Consider the following 21,541-nt stretch of genomic DNA (forward strand, 5'->3'; position numbering starts at 1 on the left):
CATTACAAGTATATAACAATACCTGATCTCTGTAAATTGATCTTGTATTCTGAAACTCTGTTGAACCTTGTCCATTCTGATAGTATGTTGATATATTCCTTGGAATCTTGGGATTTTCTTTTTACCTACAAGAGCATGTTATATACAAAGAAAGTTTTACTTCTTCCTTTTCAATTGGGATGACTTTTCTTTCTCATTTCCTTGCCTAATTTCCTAGCTGGAACCTACAATACAGTGTTCAATAGAACATTGTTGTCTTATTTCTGACCTTAGGGGGAGAGCATTGTTTTTCACTGAGTGTTTTCATTTAAAAGTAGGTGGTCATCAGTAGGTGGGTATTATATAGACATTTGTTTTCAAATTGAAGAAATTCTCCATTTGTAGTTTTCTAAGAGTATTTATCATGAATGTGAATTAAATTTTGCCAAATACTCTTTCTGAAAACATTATTAATAATCAGGTGACATTTTCCTTAGCGGAAAATAAGTTGATTATATTTTTTGATTTTCAAATATTGAAATAATGCATTCCTAGAACACAATCACTTTGGTCTTTGCATTTAACCATTTAAAAATACTGCTGAATAATTCATGTGCTAAAAATTTGTAAAAATCATTGCTTTCTTGATTCATGAATGATATTGGTTTGTGTTTTTCTTTCATGCACAGTCTTTGTGTTGTTTCCTATTGTCAGGGGAGTGTGTAATTTCCTCCGGTTCTGTCTCATAGCAACAAAAATTTGAAGTGATGGACCAGCATTATAGCCCTCAGATGGACCAGTGTTACAGCTCAGTTTTATTTAGAAAGTAAAGGAAAATACATCCTTGAGGCATGAGGGCATGCCAACCCAAAAGACACAAAGAGAAGAGAGGTCCCTGGCCCAATTTTGGCTCCTCTTTTTATATGCTTTTTCTCCTCCCCCTGGGCCTGCCCTGTGTAAACGGGGCTAGCCAGGACTGCTGTTTGTTTTACCTGAGGTCCTCACTCCAGTCCTCGGACATTCCTTTGTTCTATTATTGAGGGCTTTTCCCTTCCTTGTCTTTTTGCCACCACCCTTCTAGACTCCTTTTTCCTATTCTAACTACCTAACACTATCAAGATAATACATTCACCAAATGAGTTAGAATGTCTTCATTTCTTTTCTATTTTCTGTCAGAGATGCAGAACTCACACGAATTACTTTGAAAATATTTGGTAGAATTCTCCAGTAAAACATTAAGGCATCGAGATTTTGTCTTTGGTTGGTTTTTAATTATGAATTCAAATACCTTAATAGTTGTAGAGTTATTCAAATTATCTATATCATGTTGGGTGAGTTGGCAATTTGCACTTATTGAGGAAATATTTCATTTCATCTAAGTTGTAATATGCATGAGTGTAGAGGTTACTGGTAATATTCTCTTATTATTCTTTTGATGTCTGCAAGATCTGAAGTGATACTTCCGGTTTCATTTTTGCTTAGCAATTCGTTTTATTTTTTCTTTGCCAGTCTTGGTAGATACATGTCAATTTAATTTACCTTTCCAGAGATCCATGTCTTTTGTTGAATTTTTCTATTGTTTTTCTGTTTTGATGTGCATTTCTGCTCTTAGTTTAATTATTTAATTTAATCTGCTTGCTTTGAAGTGACTTTGCTTTTTCTTTCTTATTTCTTGAATTGAGAATTCAGATTATAGCTTTGATAATTTTTTTCTCTTTTTTAAAGTAAGCACTTAGGGTCATAATATTCCCTTGTGTCCCTGCTTTATTTGCACCCAGGGATTTTCATATTTCATATTTTTGTATGGTTTTAGTTCTTTTAATTCATTAAGGTTTGCTATATGTCCCAGGATATTTTCTGCCTTGTATAATTAATATGCGTATTCTAGTATTGTTGAGGGACTATTCATCAAATGTCAGATAGATTTTTTGGTTGGAAGATATTTTTTACTTCTGTATTCTTGATGAATTTCTATTGTTCTATCAAACGTTGGATTTTCTTTTGTTTATTTATCCTTTAAGGTCTTAGTTTTTCTTCATATATTTTGCAGTGCTGCTGACTGATACAAACACATTTATGATTTCTATGTCTTCTTGCTTGATTGGCTCTTTGATCATTATGTATATATCTTTGTCTCAGTTTCTATCTCTGATTATCACGTAATATCTCTGTCTCAAATTTTATTTGCTCTGTATTCCACATTATCTGCTATTATTATTGAAACTCTTGCTTTCTTTTTATTAATTTTTGCATAAGTTTTTCTATCCCTTTTATGTTCAGCCTTAAAGGACATAAATTAATACTTAAAGTGAACTTTTTTCCATAAAAGCAGACAGTGGGCAATGATTTTTTAAATCTGTTCTGTCACTCTTTTTAAATTGCTTTATTAGACCAATTACATTTAATGACATTATTGTTAAATAAAGGCTTAATAGACATGCCATTTTATTTTTTTGGTTTTAATTTATTCTATATGCTTTTCAATCTCTATTTACTTTCTCCCTGTGTTATTGCAGGTTACTTAAAGATATTTTATCATAATTTTTTTACTTTAACATCTTTTTAGAATTCCATTTTAATTATCTGTTGTGTTTTGGAGCACATTTTTATAGCCTTTTTAGTTGTTACTTAGATATTACATTATATTTACATATATTAAAGTCTGCTATTTTTTTAAAAAATTTACCAATTCCAGTTAAGGATAGAAAAATTACTGCCACTTACATTCTCTTATCCTCTCCATTGTAAAAATAAGTGTTTTACATATCTCCTCTAATACATTGAAAATCACACTAGATAGTGATCTTCAAAAAATTTTAAAGACTCTAATAGGGAAAATATATTATAGGTAGCCATATTTTAGTTTTTCATGCCTTCCTGTTCCTGATGTTTCCAGATTCCTTTTTGTGCCATTTTCTTTCTGTTCAGAGAAGTTTCTTTAGCCAAATTTTAGGTATATGCTGAAGACAAATGTATGGGTGCTTTAAAATCCTTATATGATAATTCTAACATCTGAATCATCTTGATACTGATATTGTTGATTGTCATTATCCTATTGGAAACTGGACATTTTGGTGTTATAAGAATCTGAATCTTGCTTAACCATTGCTTCAACAGTCAGGCCTCCTATGAAACTCCTCTGGTGGAAAGAGGGGATGTTGCCTCGATATTGCCAGGTGGGCATAGAAATCAAGATTCTCCACTCTGGCTCCACTGACCCACCAGGCGCGAGCCTTCATGTTCTCACAGGCAGAACTTGGAGTTTTGGCTCCCCACTAGGACTCTGAAAACACTGCCCAAGCTGGGAGAGGAGAAACACCTCCATTTCCACAAGATCTCAAAGGATGCCTATTTATATTGATGACATTAATGGTCAGAGAGGTCATACCTTCTGAAATGTCATTGTCCTAGTGTACAATTCTGCCCCAAAATTAGATTCACCCCATGAGAGGTGGGGAAAGAGACCTAGAGACAGTATTGTACTGAAACATTCTCCATTGTCCATCCTAGACAGCATATTAAAAAGCAGAGACATGACTTTGCTGACAAAGGTCCATACAGTCAAAGCCATGGTTTTTCCAGTGATCATGTATGATGTGACCATTAGACCATAAGGAAGGCTGAGCACTGAAGAATCGATGCTTTTGAACTGAGGTGCTAGAGAAGACTCTTGAGAGTCCCTTGAGAGTCTCTTGAGAGCAAGGAGATCAAACCAGTCAATCCTAAAGGATATCAACCCAGAGTATTCATTGGAAGGGCTGATACTGAAGCTCTAATATTTTGGCTATCTGATGCAAAGAGCTGACTCATTGGAAAAGACCCTGATGCCAGGAAAGATTGAAGGCAGGAGGAGAAGGGGATGATAGAGTATGAGATTGTTGGATGGCATCATCAATTCAATGGACTTGGGTTTAAGCCAACTCCAGGAGATAGTGAAGGACAGGGAAGCCTGGCATGCTGCAGTCCATGGGATCACAAAGAGTTGGACATGACTGAGTGACTGAACAACAACAAAGTTTCCATTGTATGATAGAACCATTCTTCCCAAGTTCACATTCAGTGACCTTTCATTAGTAGCTTACATTGATCATAGCGGGTTTTGTTTTTGTCAGATATGTAGTTGTTAAATATTTACAAGCACAGAACTATCAAAACTACCTCCTACTTCTGTGAAATGGAGTTGAGAGAGAAATTTGAGAAAAATTAGATTCTAATTTCTTGCATGTCTGAGTTGTACACCTGAGGAGAAAGTATGTTATACTTTAGTTCACACGAGTTCTGACAAATAAACGAAACTTTGAGAATTATAACTTTGGTTCACAGTTTTTTAATCAGTTCAGTTCAGTTCACTCCAGTCACTCAGTCATGTCCAAATCTTTGAAAGCCCATGGGTTGAAGCACGCTAGGCTTCCCTGTCCATCACCAACTCCCAGAGCTTGCTCAAATTCATGTCCATCAAGTCGGTGATGCCATCCAACCATCTCATTCTCTGTTGTCCCCTTTTCCTTCTGATTTCAATCTTTCCCAGCATTGGGGTTGTTTCCAGTCCATCAGTTCTTCACATCAGGTGGTCAAAGTATTGGAGTTTCACCTTCAGCATCAGTTCTTCCAATGAATATTCAGAACTGAATTCCTTTAGGATTGACTGTTTGATCTCCTTGCTGTCCAATGGTCTCTCAGGAGTCTTCTTCAACACCATAAGTTAAAAAAACGCTAATTCTTCAGCACTCAGCTTTCTTTATGGTCCAACTCTTATGTCCATACATGACTACTGGCAAAACCATAGCTTTGACTAGACAGACCTTTGTTGACAAAGTAATGTCTCTGCCTTTTAATATGCTGTCTAGGTTAGTCATAGCTCTTCTTCCAAGGAGCAAGTGTCTTTTAATTTCATGGCTGCAGTCACCATCTGCAGTGATTTTGGAGCCCAAGAAAATAGTCTGCCACTGTTTCCATTGTTTCCCCATCTACTTACCATAAAGTGATGGGACCAGATGCCATGATCTTAGTTTTTTGAATGTTGAATTTTAAGCCAGCACAAGATGGCAGAGTAGAAGGATGTGTGCTCAACTTCTGCGAGAACTCCAAACTTGTAACTCGCTGCTGAACAACAATTGACCAGAGAATGTTGCATCCCACCAAAAAAAAATACCCAATGTAAAAGGGCAAAGGAGAAGCCCCAGTAAGATGGTAGGAGGGGTGAAATCATATTTTGAATCAAACTCCATACCCACCAGAGACCTTGGAGGGCTCAAACAAAACCTGTACTCACCAGGACCTAGAGACCCCCCCAACCAGACCTGCTTTTGAGTGTCTCCTGTGAAGGCACGGGTCAGTGGTGGCCTGCTCTGGGGATAAGGGCTCTGGCTGTAGCAGACCTGGGAGACACAGCATGTGGCATAAGCCATTTTAGAGGGTGTTGCCATTAGCCCCACCATAAAGCTGCCAAGCATACAACCCACAAACTGCAGAAAAATTATACCAAAGAAATTCTCACATTGTTAAGAAAGTTCCAGGACCCACAGCAGATTTCCCAACCTGAAGATCCAACAAAGGGACTGAGAATCCCCAGGGAATTTGACTTTGGAGGCCAGTGGGAAAGAACTTCCACAGGACTGGGGAAACAGACTCTTGGAGGGCACAAACAAAACTTTGTGCATACCAGGAGCCAGGAGAAAGGGGCAGTGTCCACACAAGAGGCTGAGCCAGACTTGCCTGTGAGTGTCCAGGAGTCAGTCTCTAGCAGAGGTGTGGGTCAACAGTGGCCTGCTGTGGGGTCAGGGGCACTGAATACGACAGTGCGGGCCTAAGTCCTTTTGAAAGAGATCACCATTACCTCCATTACCCCCACCACAGTTCTGCCTCAGGCCAAACAACAGGGAGGGAACACAGTCCAGAAAGTTGGATTAAAGATTTACTAAGCATGGCCCCACCCATCAGAACAAGACTCAGATTCCCCAGTCAGTCTCTCCCATCAGGAAGCTTCTAAAAGCCTCTTATCCTTATCCATCAGGGCAGACAGAATGAAAACCACAATCACAGAAAACTAACAAACTGATCACATGGACCACAGCCTTGTCTAACTCAATGACACCATGAGCCATGCCATGTAGGGCCACCCAAGGCAGACGAGTTCTAACAAAACATGGTCCACTGGAGAAGGGAATGGCGAAGCACTTCAGTATTCTTGCCTTGAGAACCCCATGAACAGTATGAAAAGCCAAAAAGTTTTTAATACTGTACACTAAAATTACTTGACCTTAGGTCTTGAGGGAGAAAATATATTTAAGCAAAAGCTTTATATATTGCTCATATTATTATAATAACCCTTCTAAATGACCATCTGACCATGACATTAGTGCTCAGACAGAATCTCTCATTTTCTCAGCATTTAGTAAACAAATACATGTAGAGTACTCATTACATGACTGAAACCATGTTGCTTGTGTTGAACAGAGAGAAGACAGAGTGTATAAATAAATTTGCCTAATTAGATAAAGGCTATAGGAAAATGGGCTTCCCTTGTAGCTCAGCTGGTAAAGAATCTGCCTGCAACGTGAAAGACCTGGGTTTGATCCCTAGGTCAGGAAGATCCCCTGGAGAGTATTCTGGCCTGGAGAATTCCATGGACTGTATAGTCCATGGAGTCGCAAAGAGTCCGACAAGACTAAGCAACCTTCACTTTCACTTTCATAATGAAAATACAATTGGATGATGAGAAATACAGTGGTTTAAGAATGTTCTTTAATTGCTTGGTGAGTGAAGAGATCTCAAAGGATATATCAGTATTTAAGTTGAGATTTGGATAATAAGCAAAAGTCATATATACTGAAATTTCAGGGCAAGTGTGTAAGGATGAGATGTGTAAAGACACAGATTTTAATAATCAACATATATAAAAAATACAATGTGATTCTTTCAGAAAATAGTGCCCCAATATTACCATATAAAAACCATAGAAACTGCCTTTGTTGATTATTTGTCTACTCTTTAGCATTCCAATGAAGCATAAAATGCTCTTTCATTAACACACTATGGTTAATATGATGGTCTTCAAAATATAAACATTTTACTTTACATTATATTTGGCTTTTAATTGTTAAAAAAGTTTTTGTGCATGCTACAAGTTATATGACAAATACATTTTGCCTTGAACTTATTATATTTACATTGCAACTTAAAAACTTTTTTTTTTCTTTAACCAGATTGTGGCTTATGCTCTTGGCCACTGCATTCTCAACTATTTGCAAAAGAATTTAATTATTAAAAATTAACACAATCAGGGCTTCCTTGGTGGTCTGGTAGTTAAGAATCCGCCTTGCAAAGCAAGGGACACTGGTTCAATCCCTGGTCTGGGAAGATCCCACGTGCCGTGGAGCAACTAAACCCATGAGCCGCAACTACTGAGCCCATGTTCCTAGAGCCTGTGCTCCACACAAGAGAGAAGCCACTGCCTTAAGAAGCCTGAGCAGCACAACTAGAGAGCAGGCCCTACTTGCCACAATTAGAGAAAGCCTGTGCACAGGAATGAAGTCCCAGCACAGTCAAAAAATAAAATAAATAAATAAATCTTTAAAAAAATATTTTAAAAATTAATACAATCATTGAATTAGTTCTTCAATGCAAATTTGCCCTTTATCTATTTTTCTGTGGTAGGACTATCAGAAGAGGGGAAAAGCTTCAGTTGAAGACAGCACATTTAAATATGGAGCTACTTTTCCTGATTGGTAATACAGTTAGGATCTGTGTTAATACAGGTCAGACATCATTTGCAATGTTGGTAATTAAAACTTATAAAATTATAGAAACATTGTACTGTTATAGAAAAGGTTACAAGAAATTTATCATAATTTCAATTTGGATCTATGTGTGATTTTTGCTATACTATCATCTATGAAATTGGGAGGAAAACTGTTCTTGTTTACCTAATATCACTTATTAATATTAATTCACAAATAATCCCCAGGCATGTACTTAACTTCCTTTTTTGTTTATGGAACATCCTACCTCCCAATTTTTTGACAACTGCAAACTAAAAAATAAAATGAGCCTATCTTAATGTGCAAAGAACCATCCAGGTAACCTTATATTTCATGTTCATATTAAAAGTTCCACAGAAATACCCTTAAAGCAACTTCTCTTTGAAATACTTCCTGGTATAGTCCTCAATTTCACTGATGGACCATATCTTGAATTTGTTCCTGAAAGACTGCTGTTCTTTGACAGTGAGAACTCACCTGATCACAAAGGAAGCTCCTGTTTCTTGTGCCAACTTTATCACAATCACAGGGTCTGCAAACATCTATGGCTGAAGGATCTGCACCAACTTGTCGGAAAAAGTAATCCTTACACTGCTCACAGTTCTTTCCTGCATAAGGGAAAGGTTATGCATTATGACTTTCAATTCATTAAAATCAGCTGCATAATTCAAAATTAAAGACTGTATTCCTTTGAGGGAATTCTATAATTTTCGGGACGTCCATTTTAATGTACCTTTCATCTCTACCTGCCAGTTTAGTGATCCACAGCATATGAAACAATGAACCTGTTACAAAATGTGCTTTACTTCATTAAACTCCCATCTGTTATATAATACCACACTTCTAAAAACCTGTGCTTTGCAGGGGCCCATACATTTTGAAATAGTTTATTTCCAAACTTAAAACTTTAGTTTCAGATCAGGTACTGAATCTAAATCGAATATGAGAAATTTCTACATGTGTAGGAGAAGATAGCTATAGAGTTGGAAGCAAATAAGCATATAGTATTAAAATATTTTTCTGGAACTAAATCTGATAAAATAGAAGACTACTCTTACTGTAATTTATTATTCTATAATCAATGTGATTAAATCTATTGGTGCCTATGGCCATTATTTTTCATTTCAAATATCAAAATACAATTTTATATTTAGCTACACCAAATAAATTTCATATTAAATGTTAGAATATCTTGACACTTTAGAAATATGAGCTAATTCCTGCTGTTTACAACTTATTATTCAGAAAATTTCCTTTTCCATCTTATATTAGAAAACAATATAAATTAGAGGCAGTTTCTAGAGTAAATATGAGTAGCATATCAGATCATTGAAATAAAAGTCAAGGCTGTCAATTCCCCCTTTAAACATGATGCATTTTTGCTCAAATATTGCTGAAATAGGCCCAATGTTAGAAGACTGAAAGTAACTTGGGCCTCCCTCATAGCTCAGTAGATGAAAAATCTGCCTGCAATGCAGGAGACCTGGGTTAAATCTTTGGGTCAGGAAGATCCCCTGGAGAAGGAAATGGCAACCCATTCCAGTATTCTTGCCTGGAGAACCCCATGGACACAGGAGCCTGGCAGGCTACAATCCATGGGGTTGCAAGAGTCAGACATAACTTAGTGACTAAACATCATCATGAAAATAACATAATCAAACGAAAAACTCACATTCTAATGGATATTGAATATAGGCTAATTAAAAATAAAATGGATTTATGTCTAGGATATTTCCATTTATATATGCTGATGACTCCCAAATTTATATCTCCAATCTAGAAATCTCTTCTTTGTTAATCATTCAATGAATATTTATTGAGTGATTACCACATTCCAAATACTATGCTAAGTGCTGAGGAAAATACACAATGCACCCTTTTTACAGGGCTATCTTATAGTCTAGCAGGTAAGAAGAATCCTAATTAAATAATCACAGGAATAAATATACATTTAAAAGCTGTGATAAGCCTAAGATGCCACTCAAGTACACAGATTATACTGATCTTCTCTGAAGAATCATGGAAGGCTTTCTTTGAGAAAGGAGTTTCAGAACTGTTTCTGACTGCCTCAGTTCAGTTCAGTTTAGTCACTAAGTCGTGCCCAACTCCTTGCAACCTCATGGACTGCAGCACATCAGGTTTCCCTGTCCATCATCAACACACAGAGCTTACTCAAATTCATGTCCATTGAGTTGGTGATGCCATCCAACCATCTCATCCTCTGTTGTCCCCTTCTCCTCCCGCCTTTAATCTTTCCCAGCATCAGGGTCTTTTCCAATGAGTCAGTTCTTTGCATCAGGTGGCCAAAGTATTGGAGTTTCAGCTTCGATATTAGTTCTTCCAATGAATATTCAGGACTGATTTCCTATAGGATGGACTGGTTGGATCTCCTTGCAGTCCAAGGGACTCTCAAGAGTCTTCTCCAACACCATAGTTCAAAAGAATCAATTCTTCGGCACTCAGCTTTCTTTATAGTCCAACTCTCACATCCATACATGACTACTGGAAAAACCATAGCCTTGACTAGATGGACCTTTGTTGGCAAAGTAACACCTTTGCTTTTTAAATATGCTGCCTAGGTTGGCCATAACTTTTCTTCCAAGGAGTATGTGTCAAAGAGAGTTTATTCTTTGTTTCTTGGAAACATACAGGGAACATGTTCAAAACAGAATTTGCCATTTTCTCCTTAAATTTGATCCTTTGTATCCTATCTTAATAGCTGGTACCAATTTTGACTGTGCTGCTCAAACTAGAGGGTTAGTCATAAGTCTTGACTCTTCATACTTCCCTTATCTATACTCTGCACCTTGCTTAGAAAATGCCATCACTTTCTACTCTAAATATCTACTGGATCCACTCATACCTATTCACACCACCTTAATTGTTTTCCCACATTTTTTTCATCTGAACTGTTGTAACACCTGACTAACTGGTTTTCCCAAACCAGTCTGACCCTCTGCAAACCATTCTCTATAACCTGATGGATATTTCAAAACCAAAATACTTTCCCAAAGTGCCCATATGTGGCATCTCATTAACTTTAGGGTACAAGCCAATCTCTTTATCATAGTTTAGATGGCCCTCTAGCATCTGAGCTCTGCCTTTCTTCCCGGTTCCTTTTCTTACAATCAACCATCTGCACTTCTGCAAGTACGCCATATTTCTGTTTCCTCTCGGCCATGTTGCAACTGTTTCTCTTACTGGAAAACTTTGTCTTCACCCTAATATCTACCCCTACTCCTTAACCTGGTTAACTCCTACTACTCTTCTCCACTTTAGCATTCATCAAACCTTTTAATTTCTTCCTTTAGTAGGGTGTCTTTACCACCATGTGGGCTTCCCAGGTGGCTCAGTGGTTTAAAAAAAAAAATCTGCCTGCCAATACTGAGACACGGGTACAATCCCTACATCAAAAGATCCCCTGGAGGAGGAAATGGCAACCCACTCTAGTATTCTTGCCTGGGAAATCTCATGGACACAAGAACCGTGTTGGGTACAGTTCATGGGGTCACAAAGAAATGAACACAACTTAGTGACTAAACAAAAACAACAACAAACCACCACCATGTAATAATCCATACAAAGACAATAAAATTCATCATCTTAATAATGTTTATATTCCCAGAACCTAGCCAAGAGCTTGTACCATTTTACATTATCAGTAATTATCTAGCAAATTCATTCATGCTTCAAAGTAGCATAATTTCAAACCCATCAGACTTGGGCCATTATATTTTACAAATTCTGATATCATCATTTCTGCTTTTTTTTTTTTTTGCTTATAAGCCATTTTATTTTTATTTTTTTAAATTTTAGTTTTTTATTTTTTAAATTTTAAAATCTTTAATTCTTACATGCATTCCCAAACATGAACCCCCCTCCCACCTCCCTCCCCATAACATCTTTCTGGGTTTTAACTTTTCTGCTTTTAACATATCAGCCTTCCATAAAATAGTAATTTTTCAATGACTAGTCAAAATGCTGGTTGGTTCTTGAAACAAGACTTTAATAGTAGGTTTCTGCTTTTAATGAAAATTTTTAAAAAGAGGATTCCCAGATTATCAGAGTCCATGTCAAATCTGACATGCAAACATCTCTACATGAGAATCCAGGAATAGTAGAAGATCTGGGTCAAACAAGAAAATTTATTTTTAGAATATATACATTCAGAATTGGAGAAGGAACTTTGGAGAAGGTGATCCACTCTAGTATTCTTACCTGGGAAATCCCATGGATAGAGGAGCCTGGTGGACTACAGTCCATGGGATCTCAAAAGGGTTGGACACAACTTAGTGACTAAATGGCAACAATAATACATTCAGAATACTACAGCAATTCTTGATTTATCCAATACATATTTATGATCTAATCAAATGGTGTGAACTTATTTTAAAAAATCCTTTTCCTGAAATTATATAGTTTAAGACTCCAGTATTTGAAAGCTATCCAATTGGAATTATGAATATTTGGTAAACCAGAGTAGTTTTCAAACTTAATAGTATGAAAGCACTTTCTTAAATAGAATAGCAATATATAATTTAAAATAATATGCATTATATGTAGGTCAAGTTTATCTTTGTTACTTGTGTTATTATCTAGTTACCTGCAGTGTTATGCTCACAGTCATCACAAACTCCTCCACCTCCTCTGTAGTGCTCCAGTGGGAAGGGATCCACTGAGATGTTGTAGTGGCAGCTTCTGGAATGGCTGTTGCACTCACAGGGTTTACAGTTAAAGGCATGAACATGATCACTTTGGCGGAAAGGCTTGTTATTATAAAGAGGCAGGCAGCGATCACACTAGAATAAAGTAATACCAGAATGATAAATATATAAAGCTGTATTTTTTCTTTTCATTTACCTATCAGATACTTTCACTAGATAGAAAGCTAATATCAAAAAGTTAAAAGCCAGCCACTATTGTATTTTTAAACTGTTTTATACATCAGAAATCAGCATATTACAGACATGGTCACACAGATTTATAAAAGTGAAAATGAAAGCTGAAACCATGTAAAGTGATCTTAATAACCACTGGGGGAAATTATGATTGTTTCACAATCTGAAATTTTTTCTCAAAACATTAAAAACTTGACTTTTAAGTCCTGGTTCTACCAAGTAAAGAGCTTAGAGTCATCACTCCATCATAACAAAAAATAATATGTTGAACAGAATGAAAAAAACAATGACTCTCCCTCCATACCTAAGTGGGGGACACAGGGCAAACAGCTGTCCCTAAGATTGGAGAAACAGGCAAATACAGGGAGTCTCAGCTATAGGAGGCCAACAAAGGTCTGTCTAGTCAAAGCTATGGTTTTTCCAGTCATCATGTATAGATGTGAGAGTTGGACTATGAAGAAAGCTGAGCACCAAAGAATTGATGCTTTTGAACTGTGGTGTTGGAGAAGACTCTTGAGAGTCCCTTGGACTGCAAAGAGATCCAACCAGTCCACCCTAAAGGAAATCAGTCCTGAATATTCTTTGGAAGGACTGATGCTGAAGCTGAAACTCCAATACTTAGGTCACCTGAGGTGAAGAACTGACTCATTGGAAAAGACCCTGATGCTGGAAAAGATTTAAAGAGGGAGGAGAAGGGGACGATGAGGATGAGATGGTTGAATGGCATCACCGACTTTATGGACATGAGTTTGAGTAAGCTTTGGGAGCTGGTGATGGACAGGGAAGCCTGGTGCGCTGCAGTCCATGCAGTCACAAAGAGTCGGACACAACTGAGTGACTGAACTGAACTGACAGCTATAGAAACAAAGATTCATTGGCAGAAGCTTCCATAGAAATGAATGCTGGGGTGGAAAATCTGAAATATAATTGATATTTTGTTGGAAGTTTAGTGTGGACAAGTCTGAGATTTGAAAACTCCAGGGTAATAAGGGGGTCCCCACAATTTTGACCATGTTCTCACAGTAGGTAAACTTAGGGGAAAACGACCTGATGCTTCTGGCAGAGGGAGAAGAAAGGGAGCATTTTTAAATACATAAGAACACTTTTGTTCTTCTGATCAATATCTGCCTTAGGATAAAGTAGCTGATCAGAGCCTAACTGACCTGAAAAAGAGAAACACTAAATTCCAGCCCCCTCCAGTCTTCCTGTCCCACCTAAAGGGGAGGTGGGTAGTGGCAACAAAGGCACACATGAAATTCATAGTCCAGAGGAAAAGGCTCACTGAAAGACTGAAGCCTAATCATAAGACTATAGAACATACCCCCTCCCCTCCTCACCAGCAGATTGCTAAAAACCTGTTTACAGTAGTTCATTTCAACTGGCACATCACGTCTGCTTTTCAAGAAAGGAAAAAAAAAATTCAAGGCATACCAGAAAGAGCAAACATCAGAGTTGCTATGGCAGAGATGTTAGAATTATCAGGCTTCCCAGGTAGCACTAGTGGTAAAGAACCTGCCCATCAATGCAGGAAATTTAAGGGACATAAGTTCAAGTCCTAGGTCAGGAATATCTCCTGGAGAAAGGCATGGCAAATCATGTCACTATTCTTGCCTGGAGAATCCCATGGACAGAGGAGTCTGACAGGGTATGCTTCAAGAGGTCGCAAAGAGTCAGACGTGACTGAAGTGACCTAGCACACATGTGTGCAAGATTAATATGCTATGGACTCTAATGGATCAAGCAGAGAGCGTGCAAGAAGAGATGAAGATAGCAGAGAGATGGAAATTCCATGCAAGAACAAAAAGCAAACACTGAAGATCAAAAACACTGTACTAAAAATGAACAATGCCTTTGATGAGCTTAGTGGTAGACTGCACAAGGCTGAAGAGGGAATCTCTGAACTAGATGACAGATACATCACTAGAAGCTTCAAAAACTGAAAAGCAAAAAAAAAAAAAAAAACCTGAAAAGACAAAGCAGAAAACCCAAGGACTGTGAGAAAACTGAAAAAGTAGCAAAATACATATAATAGGAATATCAGAGGGAGAAGAAATATTTGAAACAACAATAAAATCTACTACACTGGGGTATCTTTTTCAAACTACAGAGAAACAAAGAATAAATTCCAAAAGAGAAACCAAAATTAAAGACACTGAGGCTACAGAGTTACTAACTAATGACATCCCATTTCTCCTCAGAAAATGTAAACAAGAAGAGAATTGCATGAAATACTTAAAGTGTTCAGATAAAAAACTCACCAACCTAGAATTATATACTATGCACAATTATCCCTCAAAAGTGAGGGAGAAATAAAGATGTGTAAGACATGCACAAATGGAAAAAATGTGTTGCCAGTAACCTTGACTTGGAAGAAATTTTAAAAGAAGTTTTGTAGAGAAGAGAAAAATAATATAGGTAAGAAACTTGCCCCTACGTAAAGAAAGGAAGAGCATCAAAGAAGGAATAAGTAATGATGAGACTATTAAAACTTTCATCAGTTAAAAATGTAAAGAGAAATATTTAGAAAATATTAAAACTAACAATTATAATTTAACGTTAGAAACTTTAAGAATTAAATTATTTTCTTTGTTTAAAAGCATTATCATAAATAGAGCTTACCTTCTTATTCTATAAATTTCCATTTAGAACAAGCATCTTTTCTACACCTTGAGAACTGTCATACTCTATTTCTAAGCATGGATCAGCCTACTTATATCATTTGCATATTTGTGCTTTCATTGGCATGAAATATATCTGAGAATTCTTTAAGGTAAAGTTTTTGTCCACATCACTTCAGCTAGGACATCTTTACCTATTGATCACAACCAATGTTAACATTTATGCTAAATTCACCTTAAGTTGCTCTGCCTGCATATATAAATGCAAATGGTAGCACTGACCAACTATTTTGTTTGTAAGAAGAAATGTGTAATTGAACTTCCACTCCCAAAACATTTTCTTTCCATCATTTCAACAATCATTGTTTTTGAATATTCATACTCATGAAAACCAAAAGAGTTTATCACTGCCAAAGACATTGTATAACTACAAGCTTCTTTGTGAATGAAACAATTAATGAATCTGCACTGACCAGTCACCACATATTGAAAGAAGAGACGTGATTGGTCACTGATCATGATGTGCAATGATTATTTATTTAGTAATTTGTGGACTGAAGAGCCAGCAGCAAAATTATATAAACTCTATATTTTATATAATTATTTACAGTTAATATACCATAATAACTAATATATGAAACATGTTTTTAGAGGGCTGATGCTTAACTAAACTATGGTAAATGAAATTCATGCATATTGGAACAGTGAAGATGCAATTGCCTGTATAACTGAAGAAAATTTTTCTAAGTCACATAAAACTTGTTATGTACTGGATCGATTAAAGCTAGAATTTTTTAAAATTAATTATTTAGCTTATCTAATACAAATACAATTTATGGACCAAGCCAAATTAAGGAACAATCCATAGGCACTGAGCTAAAATTTTAGGCTAAATGTGTACTTAACAAAAGTAGTAATATCCATTTTATAAAATAAAGTAGAAAATAAAAATCATTGACAATTTGAACATCAAGTAATAAGTCAAAATATTTAAATGAGATGATTTTTTTTCAAAACTTTTAAGTATATATTTTCTCTTTTTCAAAATTTGGCCTACACAGAAACTCATATAAACACACACATACATATCCCATATTCAGTTCAGTTGCTCAGTCATGTCCAGCTCCTTACAACCCCATGAAACGCAGCACGCCAGACCTCCCTGTCCATCACCACCTGCCATAGTCTACCCAAACCCATGTCAGTGATGCCATCCAACCATCTCATCCTCTGTCATCCTCTTTTCCTGCCCTCAGTCTTTCCCAGCATCAGGGTCTTTTCCAATGAGTCACTTCTTCGCATCAGCATCAAAGTATTAAAGTTTCAGCTTCAACATCAGTCCTTCCAATGAACACCCAGGATTGATCTCCTTTAGGATGGACTGGTTGGATCTCCTTGCAGTCCAAGGGACTCTCAAGAGTCTTCTCCAACACCACAGTTCAAAAGTATCAATTCTCCAGCGCTCAGCTTTCTTCATAGTCCAACTCTCACATCCATACATGACTACTGGAAAAACAATAGCCTTGACTAAATGGACATTTATTGGCAAAGTAATGTCTCTGCTTTTTAATATGCTGTCTAGGTTGGTCATAACTTTCCTTCCAAGGAGTAAGTGTCTTTTAATTTCATGGCTGCAATCACCATCTGCAGTGATTTTCAGTTCAGTTCAGTTCAGTCACTCAGTCGTGTCTGACTCTTTGCAACCCCATGAATCACAGCACACAAGGCCTCCCTGTCCTTCACCAACTCCCGGAGTTCACTCAGATTCATGTCCATCGAGTCAATGATGCCATCCAGCCATCTCATCCTGGGTCGTCCCCTTCTCCTCCTGCCCCCAATCCCTCCCAGCATCAAATTCTTTTCCAATGAGTCAACACTTCACATGAAGTGGCCAGAATACTGGAGCTTCAGCTTTAGCATCATTCCTTCCAAAGAAATCCCAGGGCTGATCTCCTTCAGAATGGACTGGTTGGATCTCCTTGCAGTCCAAGGGACTCTCAAGAGTCTTCTCCAACACCACAGTTCAAAAGCATCCATTCTTCAGAGCTCAGCCTTCTTCACAGTCCAACTCTCACATCCATACATGACTATTGGAAAAACCATAGCCTTGACTAGACGGACCTTAGTCAGCTAAGTGATGTCTCTGCTTTTGAATATGCTATCTAGGTTGGTCATAACTTTTCTTCCAAGGAGTGTCTTTTAATTTCATGGCTGCAGTCACTATCTGCAGTGATTTTGGAGCCCCAAAAAATAAAGTCTGACACTGTTTCCACTGTTTCCCCATCTATTTCCCATGAAGTGATGGGACCAGATGCCATGATCTTCGTTTTCTGAATGTTGAGCTTTAAACCACATTTTTCACTCTCCTCTTTCACTTTCATCAAGAAGCTCTTTAGTTCCTCTTCACTTTCTGCCATAAGGGTGGTGTCATCTGCATACCTGAGGTTATTGATATTTCTCCTGGCAATCTTGATTCCAGCTTGTGTTTCTTCCAGTCCAGCATTTCTCATGATGTACTCTGCATAGAAGTTAAATAAGCAGGGTGACAATATACAGCCTTGACATACTCCTTTTCCTATTGGGAACCAGTCTGTTGTTCCATGTCCAGTTCTAACTGTTGCTTCCTGACCTGCATACAGATTTCTCAAGAGGGAGGTCAGGTGGTCTGGTATTCCCATTTCTCTCAGAATTTTAGAGCCCCCTCAAAATAAAGTCAGCCACTGTTTCCACTGTTTCCCCATCTATTTGCCATGAAGTGATGAGACTGGATACCATGATCTTAGTTTTCTGAATGTTCAGCTTTAAGCCAACTTTTTCACTCTCATCTTTCACTTTCATCAAGAGGCTCTTTACTTCTTCACTTTCTGCCATAAGGGTGATGTCATCTGCATATCTCAGGTAATTGATGTTTCTCCCAGCAATCTTGATTCCAGCTTGTGCTTCATCCAGCCCAGCGTTTCTCATGATGTACTCTGCGTATAAGTTAAATAAGCAGGGTGACAATATAGTCCTGTGATGTACTCCTTTTCCTATTTGGAACCAGTCTATTGTTCCATGTCCAGTTCTAACTGTTGCTTCCTGACCTGCATACAGGTTTCTCAAGAGGCAGGTCAGGTGGTGTGGTATTCCCATCTCCTTTAGAATTTTCCACAGTTTATTGTGATCCACACAGTCAAAGGTTTTGGTATAATCAATAAAGCAGAAATAGCACATATTATACAAGTTACAAGATAAAGGAGGAGGAATAAGGAGGATGAGCAGAGTAAAAATCCAACAGAAGTTTTGATCTTGAGTTCAAATGACACCAGGAGTATGTTAGACAGTGTGTACTGAATACATTGTCTGCAACCATTGGTAGGGGATTTTGTGATCACAAATGTACTGGTCTATGATCTGATTTAGATGATGCAGCCGAAAGAGTAGACCAATGAGCAGTTTACAGCCAAAGTGCATTTCTGTCTTATTATCTGTAGTTACAACTACTGAGTAGGTCTTATCTAAACTTCATTCCTAGTAGTCATGAGATATCACCAGCATACAACTGTCGTGTCTAGGAGTCCTCCATGTACGGGAGCTCTATCCTCATCGTATAGGCAGAACAGATGAAAACTCACTTTCAGACCTTCTGGTTTGGGAGAAAAGAAACATGCTTATCAATTTTTTTTTCCCCAGGTCAATCATCCATGCAATTAATCTCATCCCCAATATTTCAAAATCTCTATCTCATTGCAAAACTTTGGCCAAAGGCAAAATTTTGCTGCAATACCTGAAGTCTAATTTTTTTCACTTTATTTCAAAGTATTCTTGTTGATGACTTTGCTCTCTCAATGATGACTTTAATATTATTCAAGTTATGCTTTTTGCATAACTTGGTGGAAGTGATGATATGCAACCTGTGGTCCTGTCATACTGATTACAGATGTAGTTTGTCTTCAACAAAGCAACTGCCAGCTGTTGGAGTTTGGGATGCTGTCTACAGGAATTAGTGGAGCAAATTCAGCAAAACCATTCTTTTGATATTCTTATGAACACAACATTTCTGCTTTTAGACTATGATCTAAAGACTCATTGGAGACTTTATCTTTATTGTCAATTTAAAAGCCATTATCAAAAAGTCCTATAGTAAATAATTCTGGACTCAATACTATATCCATGTTCCAAAGATACAGTCCTGAGTCCTTTGACATTTAAAAACAAAGAGGAATTTGCCACTAACCTAATGGAATGGTTTGGGTCCAACCAAGCAGTTGTTAGTGGCAATGGCTAGCCTTTTTGTGAACAATAAAAAACCCTACATAAATATTGGTAACATTTCATCCCTTTCTAGAGAAATCAAGCATAGTTATCATCTTTTCAATTAAAAAAATATTATACCACTTGGGTGCAAGAATTTGTGGAAAAGGTGAGTACAGACACTAGTCCTAGGAAAGGAAGTTGTCCACATCTATCAGGACAGCATGTGTACATTCCACTGAACCAACTAATTCTACTGAAAGTTCAGAAAAGTTCATTTTTTAAACTATTTGAAAAATATATTTTATAATGTGGCCCTTATAATAAGAAAGAATAGGATATGAATGTCCAAAAGTAAAGAAATGGTAAAAAAAAAATCATATATCTTTTAAGAAACATACTGCAAACATTCATAGATACAAATGTAGATGAGATTACATAATACAATCTGAATTTAGAAACAAGTGAAAGTAATATGTAGAGTATAATCCTATTTTCTAAATAAAGGTAGATTCATATATGTATATGAATATAGAGATACAACTTTAAGAAGACAGAAACAGATGACACAGACTTGTAAATAACAATGATAAAATAATCTGAAATGATACAAACTAAGTTACTTGCCAAGGTTGTCTATGGATGGTAGGGTTACAGATGAATTTTACTTTTTTATAATAAAATTTCTTTCCATGGTGTACATTTATTGCTAATGTATTAAAAATTGTGGGCAAATAAAACGCAACTGCATGGATTGTTGGTCTTCCCTAGTGGCTCAGCAGTAAAGAATCTGCCTGCCAAGCAGGAGACGTGAGTTTGATACCTGGGTCAGAAGATCCCCTGGAAAAGGAAATAGCAACCCACTCCAGTATTCTTGCCTAGGAAATCCCAAGGACAGAGGAGCCTTGTGGGCTACAGTCCAAGGAGTCTTGAAGAGTCGGACACAGCTTAGTAACTAAACGGCAGCAGCAGCATATACTTACAAGGAAATTACACATTATTTACATCACTTGCATGTCAGATTCACTGAAAAAAGCTAAGAAAATTAAAATGTACTTGTTTTAAATTACACAGAGATCAGTAAGATAGTGCAGAGAAAATGATTCTCTTTTTTGAGCATAACGTAATGAGTTACCAGTAAACAATATAATTTTTAAAAGGTAAAAAAAAATTTTCAAAAGAATGAGATTAACATATCAAAGCAAAGATTTTGAGAAATAACATCCTAAATGTCTGTTTTAAAATTTAATTGAAAAAATACACAAATAAATGGTGCCTTGACACACATTTTGGCCTCTGATCTTAAGGATGAAGCTATACTTTACGATTTTATGTGGTTTACAAATTTCATACAATGGTTAATGTTTTCATCTTATAATTCTGTTTCTCACAACTTCTGTTTGAAAATACAAAGAAAGTCAAGAAAAAATGGAAGAAATACTAATTAAGTGCATTATGAATAAAGTTTTGAATTCTCACAATTACTTCTATCTCTGCTATCAATGACTTTTGAAGTTTCATTTAAAATCTAGAAATAGGTGTACATCGTATTTTATGCAGGTTCTGAACCAAGTGGTTTTCTATTTAATGTCCCAATCTGCAGTTAATCATTTGTCACTTTCAATTATGTTTCAGTTTGTTCTGTAATAACTGGATTCCCCCTGATATGTCCCCGGATGTACAAATTATAAGATTAGACAATGGCTATATCAGGATGAGGACCTTTATCAACTGATTCATTTAACTCCTTTCATTTTGATAGCTTCTTAAAGGCTGCTAGTCAGTTCCACTAAGTTGCAGTCAAGTTCGTTGACATATTCAGGTAGACAAATCATAGAATAATCATTGAATATAGAAAACAGTGATGAAATTTATTTTACTACATTATGTATTAATATTACACAATGACATTTCTCTGACTAGCAAAGACAATCTTTCAGAAATCTTCCACAGGTCCAAAAGCACTTTTATCAACTCTACTGTTGTCAGCCTCAAGTTTGCTGTCTTATTTCCAGTATTTCAAATCTGATCCTAATTTACAGAAAATATACAA

The 21,541-nt window shown here is 36.7% G+C and overlaps 1 protein-coding gene across 1 annotated transcript in view; it reads right to left on the reverse strand.

Moving 5' to 3' along the window:
- USH2A (usherin) overlaps nucleotides 1–21,541 on the reverse strand; it is a 939,490-nt gene that overhangs the window by 791,324 nt on the left and 126,625 nt on the right. Inside the window, exons 9-10 of the mRNA XM_069544562.1 lie at nucleotides 12,343–12,538; nucleotides 8,217–8,347 (exon numbers count right to left, since the gene is read on the reverse strand). Of these exons, the coding sequence (XP_069400663.1) occupies nucleotides 8,217–8,347; nucleotides 12,343–12,538 (327 nt within the window). The remainder of the gene's footprint in view (nucleotides 1–8,216; nucleotides 8,348–12,342; nucleotides 12,539–21,541) is intronic.

Source organism: Ovis canadensis, chromosome 12, assembly GCF_042477335.2.
Source record: "Ovis canadensis isolate MfBH-ARS-UI-01 breed Bighorn chromosome 12, ARS-UI_OviCan_v2, whole genome shotgun sequence".
In the NCBI taxonomy this organism is placed as follows: domain Eukaryota; kingdom Metazoa; phylum Chordata; class Mammalia; order Artiodactyla; family Bovidae; genus Ovis; species Ovis canadensis.